A 16959-nucleotide genomic window follows, 5' to 3' on the forward strand; every position below is an offset into this window, starting at 1 on the left:
CACCAATCATCTCCAAACTTTGCAAAAAAAAATGAGTGGCCCATATACTTTTTTTGCAAAGTTTGGTGAGGATTCGTCCAGGGGGAGCGAAGATACAAGCTGCCCAAAAAGTGCTCTTCCTATGGAAACAGCAACTTAACCATAACTACACGGCCACTAATGTGGCCGTGTAATATAAATATAATATATATTTCTGAGGCTTGTCACATCTGCTTAGATCACATGCTGTGCATAGGCCAACATCTGGTGTAAGCTGCAGAGTATTACAATTTGTTTTTCGAAATTCAAAGGGGCATTGAACTAAGGCGTGCCAATAATACTATCCCTAGTGTGACGTCCACTGTACCCATGATCCCTCACGCGTGTAGGACCCTCAGATTGTTTTTTCCGCCATACTAGTCGGACGCATGTTGCAGAGTTCTCTTGGCATTAGCCAATTATACTAAAATTATTGTTCAAACTTCCCCATTCTTTCCACCCTACGCCGAAGATCGACGCTGGTGAAGATCGAGGAAATCAGCCGTCGAAACTCCACGACGGACCTTGGGCCTCGGAATGCCTCTGCCTTGGCCCTGTACAAGTAGGGAGAGTGGTGGGTGGTCATACAGGCTCCCACATTTATTTCCTACGTATACCCGCCCTCTGCCAAATTGATACATATGGAGAGTACTCCTTGCAAATTCTGCCCCAAGTGTAACAGGAAGTTCCCCTGGGTAGATGAGCACAATACGTGCAATTTGTGTCTCCCACGAGACCATCCCGAGGCTACCTGTCGCGCGTGCAAGCTCTTCAAGACGAAAACACTTAAGGACCACTCCACTAAATGCTGGGCCCACTACGCCAGGCAACGAGAGGCCATGGACGCCGAAGGGTCTTTTAGCGATGGCAGCAACGCCACCATATCAGACGGCGAGGGCAGAGGGGTGACTTCAGACACCCGCGCGCAAGCCCCTGACCCCGGAGGACTGGCCGGTGGCTGTTATGGGGACAATAACCGGTGGCAGAAGCGTGACACACACCACTTCCCCTAAGCACATCAGCCCCAGCCGCGACTCGACACGCGTGTCGAGCAATCGGCAACCGAAGACACCGAGAGAGCGGTCCAACGTTTGTGTGTCCTCTGGGCGTTCTCGTTCCAGATCGCCTCATGACAAAGACCAACTGTCCGCGGTTGAAAAAGGTGTCACACTCCCAATACTTCCAGAGGCCTGATCATCTGAAGACGATTCCGACCTCTATCCCCAGTCAAGATGCGTGGCGTCTACTCCCGAGATACAGCGCCCTTCCTCCAAGACCACCTTCGATTCTCGACCTGAGTCGGATACCACTTCCGAATCTCGACGTAGGTGTCTGGTTCCTCAGAGGCCCCTAAAAGCACTGGGAAACATTCCTCTAGTCATGGGAAGGGGGAGAAACACAAAAAGCCTTCAGAACTCCATGTTCATAAGGAAAAACAAAAGGCCCCTAAATCAGTAGAAAGGTCCAAAGTCCCTGTCCCTCCCACTAAGGGGAAGATCATCCCTCCCACTGCTCAAGACATGAGTATGGAAGACGAAACAGAACAGGTTGTGGCTATCCCTAGCTCCAAGGATTGGAGCTCTGCTGATATCGACAAGGTTATGAGAAGAATGTCATTTATTTAAGACCCTGATTATTTTCATAGTTATGCTAACGCACCAGGTACTTCGGCCCCTTCTGGGTCCAATGATTCTCAACCCCCTAATAAAAGACCATGCTCTGATACCCAGGCGCAGGATTTGGGCACAGATCGTTTGGTCATTGAATCTTACCATCCCGAGTCATATTGTGATGAAACAGTCCCACAAATGATAGAGGACCAAACAGGGGTCTCTTATTATGGGGATGATGAGGACCAGGAGGAGGATGAGGCTGAAGGCTACTATCTTCACCCCCTATTCCTAAAGCACCTCCGGTGCATAACTCACAGGTTGATAATCAACCACTCCTCAACGAAATACTGGCTAAAGCAGCAGCCCATTTTCAGATTGACACTCAAGGTGTCCAAGAGGTCCAGGATTTTGCGGAAGAGATCCTGGGTGACAAGAGCCATTGCTCAGGCTATCCCTGTACTAAAATCTGTCCAGCGTAGAATTGACCCCTCACTGGTAACTCCAAATCTTACTTGTGCAGTGAATCCACGAGTTGAAAAATTATTCCGTGCCGCACCTTCTGATCCCCTATACATCACGAGCCAATTAAAACCCGACTCCCTGGTAGTAACAACCACCAGAAAGGGGGCAGGTACACCACTCGCTTCTTCAGAAGCACCTCCCGAAAAGGAGAGCAAGAGCCTACATGCTATCGGCAGGAAGGTTGCCATCACTTCCGCCTATCGGGCATGAATTGCAAACACCACTACCCTTTTGGCAAGCTACAATTGCCACCAGTGGGAACAAGTAGCTGCTTTGGTATCTTCTGCACCTGAACCACTGAAGAGCCAGTTGGCTCAGCTGGCAGCAGATGGAAGGTCGGTTTCAGGATGTATTCTGAAAACAAACTTTGATGCAGCAGATAATGCTGGAAGACTAATTGCCGAAGGCACTGTGATAAAATGTCACGCTTGGTTAAGACAATCCAGGTTCAAACCCGAGACTCAAGCCACGTTTATAGACATGTGGGATGAACCGGACATACTATTCGGCAAGGCAGTGGAGGAAGCCTTAAAGACATGAAGGAAGAGTACAAGACCCTAAAATCTCTCGGACAACTCACAAACCTCCAGGACAGAGGGGGAAACTCTAATTTCTGTCGCTTTCGGGGCCAAAGCTCCCAGAAGGGTTCAAACTATTATCAAAATCAAGGAACCTCATAGGGCAACAATCTGTTACAATCATCACAAGCCTTTCCCAGAGGGTAGTGCAGAGGCCGCACTAGCGGGTAGAGGCAGCCCCGCCAGAGGTGGTACGCCACCCAGTAAACAGTGACATTCCGCTTCGGGTCCCCTCCCATGCATCCCCAGTAGGGGGGTGCATTTCCACCTTCACCCACGCATGGGAGGGGATCACTTCGGACAGATGGGTGCTGTCCACAGTGTCCGCAGGATACTGTCTAGAACTACTAGAGTGCCCCCACGACCATCCTCCAAGACGGAAGGTACACTCGTTGGAGCACCACAAAATCCTCCTCGAGGAGATCACCATTCTACTTGCAAAGGACACCATAGAATTTGTCCCGGGCAACCAGGTAAACGGGGGTATTTATTCATCCTACTTCCTTTTGCCAAAGAAAGATCTAACAATGCGCCCCGTATTAGATTTGCGCCCTGCAAACAAGTATGTCCAGCCATAAAAGTTCCGCATGACTACACTCCAGGAGGTAATCCCCCTACTAAAAAAGGGGATTACATGGCAACATTGGATATGAAAGATGCCTATTTTCAAATTTCAATGTTCCCAGCTCACAGAAGGTTCTTGCGGTTCAAAATAGACAACCAGCACTACCAGTTCAAGGTGCTGCCCTTGGGAATAGCCTTGGCTCCAAGAGTATTCACCAAGGTACTGGCGGTGGTGGTGGCGCACCTACGCAGGGAGGCAATCCCTGTGTACCCTTTGCTGGACGACTGGCTCATCACAGGGGAAACCCCCTTAATTTGCAGACTAAACATCCAAAAAACTATCAACCTCCTCTTCCAATTGGGCTTCTCAATCAATGAGAAAAAATCAAGGCTGGTGCCAATCACCTCAAAACAGTTCCTAGGAGCTGTACTAGACCCCCAAGAGGGGCTAGCCTTTCCATCAGAAGAAAGAATTTGGAATATGTTGCTGCAAATTCCTCACTATCGGGCCGGTCGCCAAATAAGGGTACGCAAAGCGATGCGTTTGCTAGGCATGATGGCATCTTGCATTTACCTGGTCCCTCACGCGCGCCTGCACATGCGACCCATGCAGGAATGGGTGGCAAAACAGTGGTCTCAGGCAAGTGGTCAGTGGGACGATCTAGTGGTTGTTTCGCCAACCCTAGTACAGAGTCTTCACTGTTGGCCAAGAGAGAATCTTACGACGGGGAAACCCTTCTACGATCCAGAGATACAGGCCATTATCACAACAGACTCCTCCCTAGTAGGGTGGAGAGCCCACTACCTGCACCATACAGCTCAGGGTCTCTGGTCTCACACAGTGGCTCAGAACCACATCAACCTGCTAGAACTTCTGGCAGTCTTCAGAGCGCTTCGGGCATACGAACCCCTTCTATCCAACCTGTGAGTGCACATCCTAACAGACAGCACAACAGCAATGTTTTACTTAAACAAGGGGGCACTCATTCGCCAAATCTGTCCAAGCTTGCCCAGAAAATTTGGAGATGGGCACTCAAACGGAAGATTTACCTGTCATCCCAACATGTTCCAGGGGATCTCAACTCGCTAGCATCTGCTCTGAGATGCTCTGGGATGCTCACAATTCAAGACTTACTACACTTTTGCTAGTACAAGCAATACATATGAAGAATCACAATGCATACAAATCAAAGGCACATACAGGGAAACTAAATTAAGGAAGAAAGAAACACGAGTGCACACTACACAAAGTCGTCGTAGGAGAACTCTTCTCTCAGTGGGGTTTCCCCACTATAGACCTATTTGCCACAAGCGAAAACAGGCAGTGTCCAAACTTCGCATCCAGGTTCCCCGAGCCAGGCTCCAAGGGGAACGCCCTATGGATGAATTGGTCAGGGATGTTTGCCTACGCTTTTCCACCAACCCCTCTGATGAGGAAGGTGGTGAATAAGATCCACAAGGAACCGATGAGGCTCATCCTAGTTGCTTCTATGTGGGCGAGACAACCATCGTACCCACACCTACACAAATTGGCAGTGTGCAACCCCATCAAACTCCTGTGCCGGTACAACCTACTCTCCCAGCGCGAGGGGCTAACAGTGCATACTCAGCCCAACTCAATGAACTTGTCTTCATGGCTCCTGAAGTCAGAGTTCGGACATCTCAATTTACCCCAGAGATGTATGATAACTTGAAAGAGTCAAGAAAACCTAACAAAAGGCACTGTTTACTATGACAAATTGAAGCGATTTGTTATTTGGTGCCCGAGTAAGCAAATCAACCCAGTTGATTGTACTCCTTGTCACCTATATGCTCCACTTATTGGATGCAGGGTTAGTGTTTAACTCACTTAAAGGGCACCTGGCAGCTTTATCAGCCTACACCACTTCCCATAACAAGGTGTCATGGTGGAAAGTACCAGTTGTCAAAACATTTATGGAAGGGGTAAAGGGACTCCACCCTCCTATTTCTAACCCACCCCCAGGTTGGGAGCTTAATGTGGTACTTGCTAAGCTCATAGGACCCCCCCTTTGAGCCCATGCACAAATCTAGTCTCAAGCATTTGACTTATAAAACTGCCTTCTTAGTAGCCATCGCCTCCATAAGAAGGGTCAGTGAAATTCAAGCTTTGTCAGTGCAGGATCCTTTCTTTACTGTTCATAAGGATAAACTGGTTTTACGCACTCACCTTAGGGTCTCACCTAAATTAATTTCCAAATTCCATATTAACCAGTCTATTGAGTTACCGGCCTTCTTCCAGGAACCCAAAAGCTCTGCTGAGGTGAAACTCCACACACTAGATGTGTGGAGTGTGGTCCTCTACTACGTAGACAAGACCAGACCGCTAAGAAAGACAGATGAACAGTTCGTGTCCATAGCTCGAGGCAGAGAGGGAGATCGCGTCTCTAATAATGCCATCTCTAAGTGGATAGTCTGATGTATCCAACTGTACTATTCCCTTTCAGATAAAACACTATCTTTTACGCCGAGGGCCCACTCTACAAGAGGTACTGGAGCCACTCTGGCTTTCATTGCAAATGTACCCCTTGAAACCATTTGCAAAGCAGCTACATGGAGCTCTATTCACACCTTTACTCAGCACTACTGCATTGACACTCATTCCAAGACACATACTCAAGTGGGACAAGCTGTTCTAAGACATTTGTTCGCTCATGACCCTTCTCACATCCCACCTCCTTCTTATAACACTGCTCGCTAATCTATGCACAGCATGTGATCTAAGCAGATCCCACAAGCCTCAGAAGGGATACATTACTCACCATAATCGTATTTCTGATGCTTGTATCTGCTTAGATTCACATGCGCCCGCCGTTCCTCCCCTCTGAGAGAAGGCGCATGGATGCTTGTAGTCTTATCTATCTTATCTGCTTGGATACTCTGTACTCGCGCTACTCCTCATGCTACCTCATGTCAGAAGAAATACAACCTGAGGGTCCTATACGCGTGAAGGATCATGGGTACAGTGGACGTCACACTAGGGATAGTATTACTGGCACGGCCTAGTTCGATGCCGCTTTTCGAGTTTCGAAAAACAAACTGTAATACTCTGCAGCTTCCACTAGATGTCAGCCTATGCACAGCATGTGAATCTAAGCAGATACAAGCATCAGAAATATGAATACAGTGATGCTAAACCCATAGGAAGAGCACTTTTTGGGCGGCTTATAACTTCGCTCCCCCTGGACGAATGCTCACCAAACTTTGCAAAACATTTATATGGCCCACTCTGAATTGTTTTGTGTGAGGTTTGGTCGGGGGGCAGGGGGGAGTTTTAGGTGGGGTCCCAAAATGTTTTTCCCATAGACATAATGGGGAAAAAACTTTCTCCACGCCTGCAGCCCAAACCGCTGGATGGATTTTCACCAAATTTGCGGCAGGAGCGGCGGCTTGGTCCCGAAGGCGTGCTTTTGTTAATTTGGTGTAAACCCGTTCAGTAGTTTTTTTTAAACGACCAAAACCTAAGGCAAAAAAATTAGTGTCATCTATATCCGGTCCGCAGACATACTTCCCTGTTCGCGGACTTCTGCGTGGTCCGCGGACATCGGGACGCAGCTGCTGATTTGCACTTGTCAAACTCAACAATCAATCTTTGGGGAGGTGGGGGGATGAGGATGGGATGGGATATGGCCATAAGAAGCCAAAGAATGGGTTGTTTCACCCCCGACAGTCCGCAAACACTCCAGATGTCCTTGGGCAGTCCTGTGGGGTCCGCGTACACTTCAGATGTCCTAGGACATCTGTACCTATTTCTGCATTACAGGGTTGGGGAAAAGCAGTTCTTGGATGGTTTATAACTTTAGCGCCACTCGATGAAACGGCATGTAATTTTGCAATTTCATTCTAGACCTAATCATGAATGGTTATCCAAAGTTTTGTGGGATTCTGTCAAGAGGGGGCAAAATTAGAGGGGGGGGGGCAAAATATTGTAAAGGCATATAAATGTGGTGTCATTTGACGAATCTGCACAACATTTGGCAAAACGATTTTGGATCTAGATATAAATGGTTTTCTAAAGTTTGGTGGGATTTTCTCAAGAGGGGGTGAAATTAGAGGGGAGGTGTCAACATTTTTAGATGGCTTAAAACTTTATTGCTATTTGACGAATGTGGACAAAAGTTTTGAGAGAGATTGTAGACCCAACCTTCAATGTTTGTGTAAAGACTGAATGGATTTTGTCAAGTGGGGGCTAAGTTATGACTATTGTATGTACATACATTTTGACACTTTTGAAAAAATAAAACATGGTTTGAGCAAACTCGTGAGGAGCATTGGCAAGGACATTAAAGAATGGTTTTGCAAATGAGTCTGTGATTTATTTTTTGACACGTGTCATAATGTAGGTACAAAAAAAAGTCCTATACCTTTGCTGACTGAGGTATAACCTGTGGCCATGGGCAGTAGCCAGATTGTCTTGGTCATGGCATAAGGTCATGACGCGGACAATCTGGCTACTGGCCATGACCGCGAGGGACGTAAAATGGTGTTAAAGTGGCCATGTCCACCTGGGACCAGCTGTGTGGTAAAGTTATTCAAAAGTAGGATAGGTTTGAAAGGGAAAGAAAATGTGCTTGTGGTAATATGGTCATAGGGTTATGCAGGCTGCAATAGAAAGCGAAGAGTGGCACTGTACGGAGCCCTGCCTTCTCTTTCCATGGTGGCCATCTTGGAAAAGGATTGTCCTTCCTACAGCGGGACGCCAGAGGCATCCCGCTGTAGGAAGGAAAATCCTTCCTTCCTACTGTAGGAAGAGAAATCTATTTTTTAGCGCCCCGGCCTCCCGCTTTGGGAACTAGGGTTGCTAAGGGCCTTTATCCCCCCTTGCAGGGGCTGCAATGGAAGATAATGGTCCAGAGTCGTCGTTATTTATGTATTTATTTATAACACGCTAAAGGTCGCAGACATCAGGGCGCGCACAGACACACATCACTTGGGCCGATAACTTGGACTGCCGGACTGTTCTCCCCTGTTGTGGACGAAAAAAGGTGTTAAAGTGGCCATGTCCACCTGGAACACAGGCTCTGTGGTAAAGTTATTTGAAAGTAGGATAGGTTTGAAAGAGAAAACAAATGTGCTCGTGGTAATATGTTAATAGGGTTCTGCAGGCTGCCATAGAAAGGGAAGAGGGACCTGTACGGAGCACTACCTTCTCTTTCCATGGTGGCAATCTTGGAAAAGGATTGTCCTTCCTTCAGTGGGATGCCGCAGGCGTCCCGCTGTAGGAAGAAATGTTTTTAGCACCCCCGCTTCCGCCTTTGTGCATTTCACTTTGGTATCTTAAGCCTTTGGTACACTACCAACAATGGTAAAGAACTGCCACACCCATGATTCTCTCTGGGTGCTAGAGGTAGGCACGTCCTCTACCTCATCTTCTTGGTCCTCTTCATTGTCTTTGGAAGTACTGCGCTTTTTCTGTTGTGTAGGTCCTCCAGCTGGTGGTGGTGGCTCTTGGGGAGGAGGAAGGGCAATATCTGATGCTATTTTTAAAAGAAATAGCAGTTTTACTAATATTCTTCCAAGTATGTGCTTTGCACTAGATTGTTAATGGATAATGAGTAAGTATAGGTGTAGGAGCTGTGCAACGGTACATTTTGAGATTGAAAGTTCCTAGATCAGTCGAAAAATGCAGTTCCAAACAGTCTTCCAAGCATGGACCCAATTCCGAAGTGCAAGTCATCATGCTGCGTGCGAGCACATGGTCACATGGCACTGTCCGGAAGGTCTGTGATGATATCAGACGTTTGCGGATGTCGACAAATGCAAAAACAGTGGAGAAAGTTGCAAAAAGTGTATAGAAGAGTTAAAAATGATGCTAGAAGGTGGGAAATGGCAGAGTTTTAAGGTGAAACATTGTAAATTGGACAAAGTGTTGCTACATTGAGGTAAGTATGATAATTAGTAAGTTGTAGGAAAATGGCATGCACTGGTAAAAACCCATGAAATTCAGTGAAAAAACTTGGTGAAAGCAACGTTACGGTTACAAGTAAAACCGAAAAACCTCAGAAATTCGCGAGTTATGGTAAACTAAGCAACCATAACTCGTGCCACCACCGTGGACATCAAATATGACATCACAAATGTCATTGATAACCTCACTGATGACATCACATGTGAAATTAATTTTGATGAAAAGTCCTTTCAAAGGATTGTGTTTATAATGTTGGTAACAAGATGTCAGGGGTGATCGGGAGACCTATCGTGAACTACTTAATTGATTAAAGGGATAGTCCAGTAAAAAGTTGTATTTTAAAAATAGATAGGCAACATTAAAAAAATAATACTAGCACTTTTTTTTTTAAACTTCCTATGTAAAATGTTGAGCTATTGAAGCTCAAAATTCGCAAAAGCAAGCACATGGGCGCATCCATTTTGTGAAATGGATGCCCGCCTGTGCTGGCTTTTGCTTTTGCGGCACTAATGAAGGAAAAGCCAGCCAGCTGTAGTAAACAAAAGCTACCGCTGGGTGGCTTTTCCTTCATTGGTGCTGTACGCGGAGGACGGGGACCGGAGACCAGAGCAGGAAAGCTGTAGTTGAATCTCGGTAAGTGCTATTTTTTTTTTTTTTAAATGAGCACTAGCTGCGTTTTTTTTTCTAAGTTGTCCGGGCTGGAGGAGCCCGGAAAACTTAGAAATAAAACCGCAGCTTTAAAAACATTGTATTTATGTTTGCGGTCGCTTTTGAAGCGACCACAAACATAAATACAACGTTGGAGGAGCCTGAGAAACTCGGAAAGAAAAACCGCAGCGTTTTCAAACACAACGTTGTATTTATGTTTGTGGTCGCTTCAAAAGCGACCGCAAACATAAATACAACGTTTTTAAAGCTGCGGTTTTATTTCTATTTATGTTTGCGGTCGCTTTTGAAGCGACCACAAACATAAATACAACATTGTGTTTGAAAACGCTGCGGTTTTTCTTTCCAAGTTTCTCAGGCTCCACCGGCTCGGAGGAGCCTGAGAAACTCGGAAAGAAAAACCGCAGCGTTTTCAAACACAACCGCTTTGTGTGTCTGCCTGCTGTGGCTTTCACTTTGGGTCTCCGGAGAGTTAGTGTAGGTGATACCAAGATTGTCCAGATCATCAAACAGAGGTTTGGTGAATATGTTGTATAGAGTCTGGGAGACGCAGGATCCCTGAGGGACTCCACAGGTGATGGGTATAGGGTCTGCTGCTGCCGATGGGGAAAAAACTCTCATAGTTCTCTCACTCAGAAAGGATTCTATCCAACTGATAGCTTGGGTGGAGAAGTAAGCGGCAGAGTCCAAGTGTCTGCAGAGGACCTTGTGGTCCACAAGGTCAAATGCAGCTGAGAGATCTAGTAGGAGGAGGAGGGCTGTCTTGCCTTGATCTCTCAATTCGTCTATTTGGGTCTTTAGGTCGATAAGGGCTGTTTCCGTTCCATGTAGTGGGCGGAAGCCAGATTGTCTAGATCCAAGTAGTTTATGCAGTTCAAGGTATTTTTGAATCTGTATATAGGCCACTTTGTCCAGGATTTTCAACAGAAATGGAACTGTAGTGATTGGACGGTAGTTAGTCGGGATGAGAGGGTCAAGAGTTTGCTTTTTGAGCAACGGGAGCACCCAGGATTGTTTTAAATTAGCTGGGATGATGCCTGTGGCGAAGGATGCGTTGACAAGTTTGGAAATAAACGGTGATAAATCTCTGGCAGCGTCTTTTCTTAGCTGTGCTGGGCAGGTGTCACCTTTGCAATTCGATGGTTTGAGGGTGAGGATGATTTTTTCTATCTCTAGTGTGGTGGTTTTGGTGAAAGAGAATTTGCTAGACTGGGGCTTGTTGGTAGCCTTGGGTGGTGGCAGAGTAGGAAGGTTGAGCAAATCTTTTTTCAGTTGAATTTTATTTTGGAGGGTGTTAATTTTGTTGGTTAGAGCATGTTGGATATCTGTGCACCAGGTCTGATCTTTGGTACAGGTGTCTGGTATGGCAATGGGTGACTCAAGTTCCTTCAGTATGGAGAAGAGTTCCTCCATGCTTGAATTAGAGTTGGCGATACGATCATTGTATGAATTCCTCTTAGCCAGACAAACTGCATTTTTGTATTGTCGGGAAATAGATGTTAGGTTGGCCTTGTTCTCAGCAGTTGGGCATAGTTTCCAGTTAGATTCATATTTTCTCTTGGTGAGGTGTAGGGCCATGAGTTCAGGAGTAAACCATTTATTTAGATGGGCTTTAGGTTTGCTTGTACGCATTTTAAGTGGGGCAATTTTGTCCATAGTATCAGTCATGATTTTGTTATACTCGTGCACTAATATGCTGGGGTCTAGGTTGTCAGGCAGTGCATTTAATGTTGGAAGAATAGCGGGTATGACATTGTCCATTGTCATGTTCTTTTTATTTCTTGTTGGGCATGGAAAAGCCATGGGGACGACTGTAGAGGATGGTTGGGAGGTAAGGAGGTTGAAGGACACTAGTGAATGGTCAGTCCATGATAATGCCGAGATGGATGAGATAACTGCTGTACAGTTTGAGTCAGCGACCCAGTCTAGTATTCTGCCTTTCGTATGGGTTGGGTTGTTGACTTTTTGGGAGAATCCTAGGGAGTTAATAGCGTGGGCAATGGTCACGGCGTGCACATCTGCTTGGTCATTAAATCCTAGGTTAAAATCCCCTAGTACCAGCAATTGTGAGGTGGTTTTGGCATTTAAGGTTAGTAGCTTGTGCAGATCCTCTTCGAAAGTCCCAAGTGGACCTGGAGGTCTATAGATTAGGTGAATGGTTAGGGTTTGATTGTTTGAGGAGTTTTGCAGTGAGGGCTTCACAAGATTGTAGAGTTTGGGCAGGGGCTAGCCTTGGCGAGAGACTCGATTTGGAAATGATGGCAATTCCGCCTCCGCGGGTGCCCTCTCGGTCTTGCCTACATATAGTGTAACCGTCAGGGATGGCTAGCATAAGTGATGGTCCTGCTGCCTTGTGTAGCCAGGTTTCGGTTATTGCAATAAAGTCCAAGTTCGCCTCAGTGATTAGATCAGCTATATCAAGGGCATGTGCAACTAATGACCTGGCATTGAGAAGCGCTCCTTTGTAGGAGTGATCCTTTGTTTCCTCTTTGGGATGTGTAAGATTAGGAGTACTTTTCGCGCTGGATTTTATCTTAGATTCGGATGTTTGTATGTACATTGAAGCTGGGGTGATATTGGATATTTTTTTCATGTTGCCTATCTATTTTTAAAATATTTTTTTTACTAGACTAACCCTTTAAACAATGTACTCATCTAAACATTGTATTTGAGTGTTAATACAGGAACCTAATCATATATAAACATAGGTAATGGCTGCAGCATGCATCATAGAAGTACAATATTTATAATCTTGTAATTTTGGAAAGTACAATAATGAATGCTACCTTATGCGAGTTTGAGTAATGTTAAACATGTAATAACTAGCTAACAATTCAAGACTTACTACACTTTTGCTAGTACAAACAATACATATGAAGAACCACAATGCATACAAATCAAAGGCACATACAGGGAAACTAAAGTAAGGAAGAAAGAAACGGCATCATCAGAAAATGTTTATCAGGTCCCAGCGCCGAAATCCGTCCTGCCATCTAGTTGTTTGGGCATTTCTTTCTAGGAAAACACCATGGCAACCCTAATATGGCTTTTGCGCATGCATTGGCTCACTTTGAGCCCAGCCATGCTGCCTACAGTTGTTTGAAATGGTCTAGATAGGTTACTGGCTCTGGGCTTTCCATTGGACATCCTGTGTGGATGCTCCATGGTATTTCGCACTTTCTGGGGCCAACAGGATTGACTGTCCTCCTAAACCTTTGTTTGCAGGCCCTTTGTGTGATTGGTTGGATGGCTTAGGATAGCCCGTGTTCAAATGTTCAGGATGGCAGGACATTTACATATCTGGTGGAGGATTTTTTGCCATTAGGTATTTGCTGCGTTTTAGTACTATATCTGGCCATATTGGCTGGACCCTGTCTGCTTGTCTTCTCTGGTTTTGATTTTTGGCTGCTGGAGGTCCTTTGTGGGCCTTTCCATACCTCCCTCTAGTCCTCCACTGACTGGGTCAGGTTTCCCATGATGGAACCCTCTTCTGGGCCGTTTTACTGCCACTCCCCTTTTTTTCACCAGGGGTCCTGCCGGGGTGTTGCAAGTTTGTCACCTGGAATGGTATTGTGATCATAGTACCCTCCCCATCTGCTTGTCTGGGCCATTCTGGTGGGCTGCCTTCCTGTTAGAGCTTCAAGAACATGCTGGTCTAGGTCCTTACATCGTCCTGAAGCCACCTCTGTTCCTTTCACTTCTGTCTGGTGGGCCCCAAATCAGGGGCAGACGATTGTTCTTTTTTGGCCATTGGGATCGTTGTTGATCCTGGGTGACTGATCACTTAATTTGCCCTGCAAAAGAAGAGCTGGGTTGTTCACTGTCTTTTCGGGAGATATGAACTTGAGTACTTCTCTCTGGGTTGGTGAATTATTCTCGATACTTCCTCACAGGTCCTCCTGTTGAAGATTTGTGCATACAAGCTTCAACTATGTTTTCCTATTGTATTGTATTGGGTGCAGAATCTCGTTAGGCAGCATCTCCTCCTAGAGCTGCTGATTCGAGAACCTGGCCTCGAACCACGTCAAGGGCTTCTCTGGTGTTGCATGGTGTGGGTTGCTGCCATCTCTGCGCCTGTGGGGATAGAACTGGTGCTTCACTCACTTTTCACTACAACTGAAGAACTGCCTATCTCCTGCTGCACTTTGAAAACTTACCAGAAACGGTTCCAAAAAGTGATTTTTTTACTGGTATTTACTCAGGAAGGGATGTATTTGGGTCTATGGAATTTTAGCATGTGCCCTTGATTTAATGTATTTGTGAAGTCGTATATTTGAGGTTTGGCTTCGCTTTTGGTTGGATGTGTTGCCATCGGCACTAGGTTAGATTGTTATTCATCCCTCACCAGAGGGTGTGTAAAAATCCCCCTAACAGGAGAACTTTGACCAACTGTTAAACTGCCAAAGAGTATCCAAAACTTGGATATTCGCTTGTAGCTTGGTTGAACATATGTTTCTAATTTAGGGTTCGACTAGTTGCGTTGTGCTGGATTTGCCTTATTTTAGAAAGCCTGTTCAATATACCTTAACAGCCTTTTCCTCCAATTAAACACTTGCAACAGTATAGAATTGAACTGGAATAATTCTGAAGCTTGGTAGGTATCCCAAGAAGAAAACTTAACTGCAGTTGTATGTATATTTGTATTTAATTTAAGCTTTAATATGGCACTTGTCCTAACAATCGGGTCTCGAATCGCCTTGTAAAGTTCGAAAGGGACGAGGTGAAAAAGAAGTTTGCAATATTTTCAGAGCTGCGCGTGTGTGTTTTACTTATTTTGTGATATCCTGAAAGGTAATGCACTTGTCTTAGTAATTAATGAGAATACTTACCTGTGTAGACAATCTATTGTTTGACAACCAATGTGTGTGCTAACTGCACTTTACACCAATCATCCTGATTTTCATAGTCTTAAACCTTGTTGCTTATTCACCTACTAGTGAGAGTTTGGTTAGACCTTGTGTTGAGTACTATAGGTCCACCCGCACCAGCCCCCGCCCCCCATTTGGTCTTCCCATAACGCTACACATGGAGGGGTTTTGAAACACCCTAACACGCCTCAAGGTCGACACCCACAGGGTGAACTTTCCAGATCACCCACTAGATGACAGCATGTAAGTGTATAACCAATGTCAAGGTATAGAAGTATTGTTACAGTAAGTAAACACCTGTGTGCGATCACCGCTGTATTCCTTGTTGGTGTAGTGATCTCTTCTACTTCTGAATAAAGGTACAATATCCTAAAAGCCCTCTGAAAAGGCACAATTTCCTAAATTGCTGCATGCTCTGGCAAACCTGAAAGCAAAGTGTAGGTCATAAAAATGTGTGGTTGAAAAGATGAGATGCATGATTTCATTCCACTTTATGTACGACGTCAAATGTGCAAATAGGGGCGATGGGGAAAAGCCAGGAAACCACCTTTAACCAGGTCAGCAAGTCCTTTTGGCTATGCAGGACAGCCAAGGCTGTACTTTGTCTGGATCCTGTACTGGCGTAACAGCATTTTCTTATAAAATCCAGTTTTAATTTCCTTTCTAGATTGGGCAATTGATGTACACAGATGAGGTGTTAAGAGGCTCTCGGGTAGATTGTAACTGTTAATACAGAAACGTTTTTGAAAATGTCTTTGCTATTCAGTATCCTGAAACTCTTCCATTTCTGACAGCCTCTACAGAACATTAACACTGCTCTACAGAAACCTAATCCTTTGTCCACCCATGGCCTGGAAATGATGAACAAACATGGAGGGAAAACGCTGCCAGCCACCTGGTCTGATCCGAGTGTAAATATCAGCCTGGATAATCTTGTGCCTGGAATGCAGCCCTGCAAACCTCAGCAGCCGTCCCTCAACACCATGATCCAGCAGCAAAGTAAGTGACCTCTGCAACCAAACTGCTTGACTACAGTCTGAGTGGTGAAGGTGTGTCGCTGTCCTATGTGCAGCCTCAAGCATGTCTCATTTGTGACCACAGCTCAAGGAAACCTTCCTTTCTGAAAGTGTTGGGAGGTTTGTGGGCTGCAGAGGGGATAGTGTATGATCTCCCCTTGCTAGTTGTGTGCCATGCATTCATGACTGCAACCTGGGCAACAATCTCCTTGATGGCCATAACCTGGTGGCTCACCTCCTTCGTTACTGCAACAAACTATGCACCCCTTTTTTGGATGGAAGCCTCTGGTTGTGTTCAGAAAACAGAATATTTGCTTGTGTGACTGCAGATGGGGCAGCTTTTCTTTGAGTCAACCGTACTGCAGCCTTCCTACATTTCCTTTTTACATGTAAAGATTCTCCAGCATACAGTATGGGTTAGTTACATGATGTCCTTATCTAACTTAATCTGGCAGAACTAATACTATTTTAAGAGTAGATATTGCTTTTGTAGACCGTTATTGGAGAAACTGTTTTGTTCCTGGGTCTTTTAACTTAACTTTAAATCTTTTTTCCGGTCACCATTTTGCTACCACTGGCTGCATATTTGACTTATGTATTTTTTGGGGCATTTTATGTTCTTAACTGTTGACATGCATTTTGTCTCTGCCGCATTTGCGTCTTGTCAACTCCAATTTTATGTTTTAAGAGGTCTGCCAACCTTTTATATCTTGAGTGTTCTTTTTATTCAGTGGATTTTTTTTTCTTCATAATAGCACAAATGCTCCACATGATTTGAGCTTTATGGCAGGACATTAGAGAGAAAAAGGGGAAGTAAAGCCTATGCTTTAAAAAACGGGCTATTCATTGATTAGACATGTTTAAATACTTTGCATACAGAGAAAAGGTAGGGAGCAGATATGAGCCTGAAAAGAGGAGCAAACCAGTCTGAGACCCCCAGAAGAAGCAAGCGCTGAATACGCCACATACCTTCCCTTTCCATCATAAGTTGCATATTAGGGCCACTGGATTTGGAGCCAGACAATTTTTTGTAGAAAAGTACAAATGTTTTCAAATGCAGAGCTTGGTGTGCATCGCAATGCGCTCCTCGTATGCTGATTTCTGTAACTGCCCCAAGTCCTTTCCACTTTGCTCGATGTGTTTGCCTCAAAGATTATGACACTTGGCTATTGTTACACTGCTGCATTG

The 16959-nt window shown here is 45.3% G+C and overlaps 1 protein-coding gene across 1 annotated transcript in view; it reads left to right on the top strand.

Moving 5' to 3' along the window:
- The window catches only part of CLINT1 (clathrin interactor 1), a 780718-nt gene that overhangs the window by 693507 nt on the left and 70252 nt on the right, over positions 1–16959 (top strand). Inside the window, exon 11 of the mRNA XM_069653921.1 lies at positions 15550–15754. Within this exon, the coding sequence (XP_069510022.1) occupies positions 15550–15754 (205 nt within the window). The remainder of the gene's footprint in view (positions 1–15549; positions 15755–16959) is intronic.

Source organism: Ambystoma mexicanum, chromosome 3q (genome assembly GCF_040938575.1).
Source record: "Ambystoma mexicanum isolate Mex_15411 chromosome 3q, UKY_AmexF1_1, whole genome shotgun sequence".
NCBI lineage: Eukaryota > Metazoa > Chordata > Amphibia > Caudata > Ambystomatidae > Ambystoma > Ambystoma mexicanum.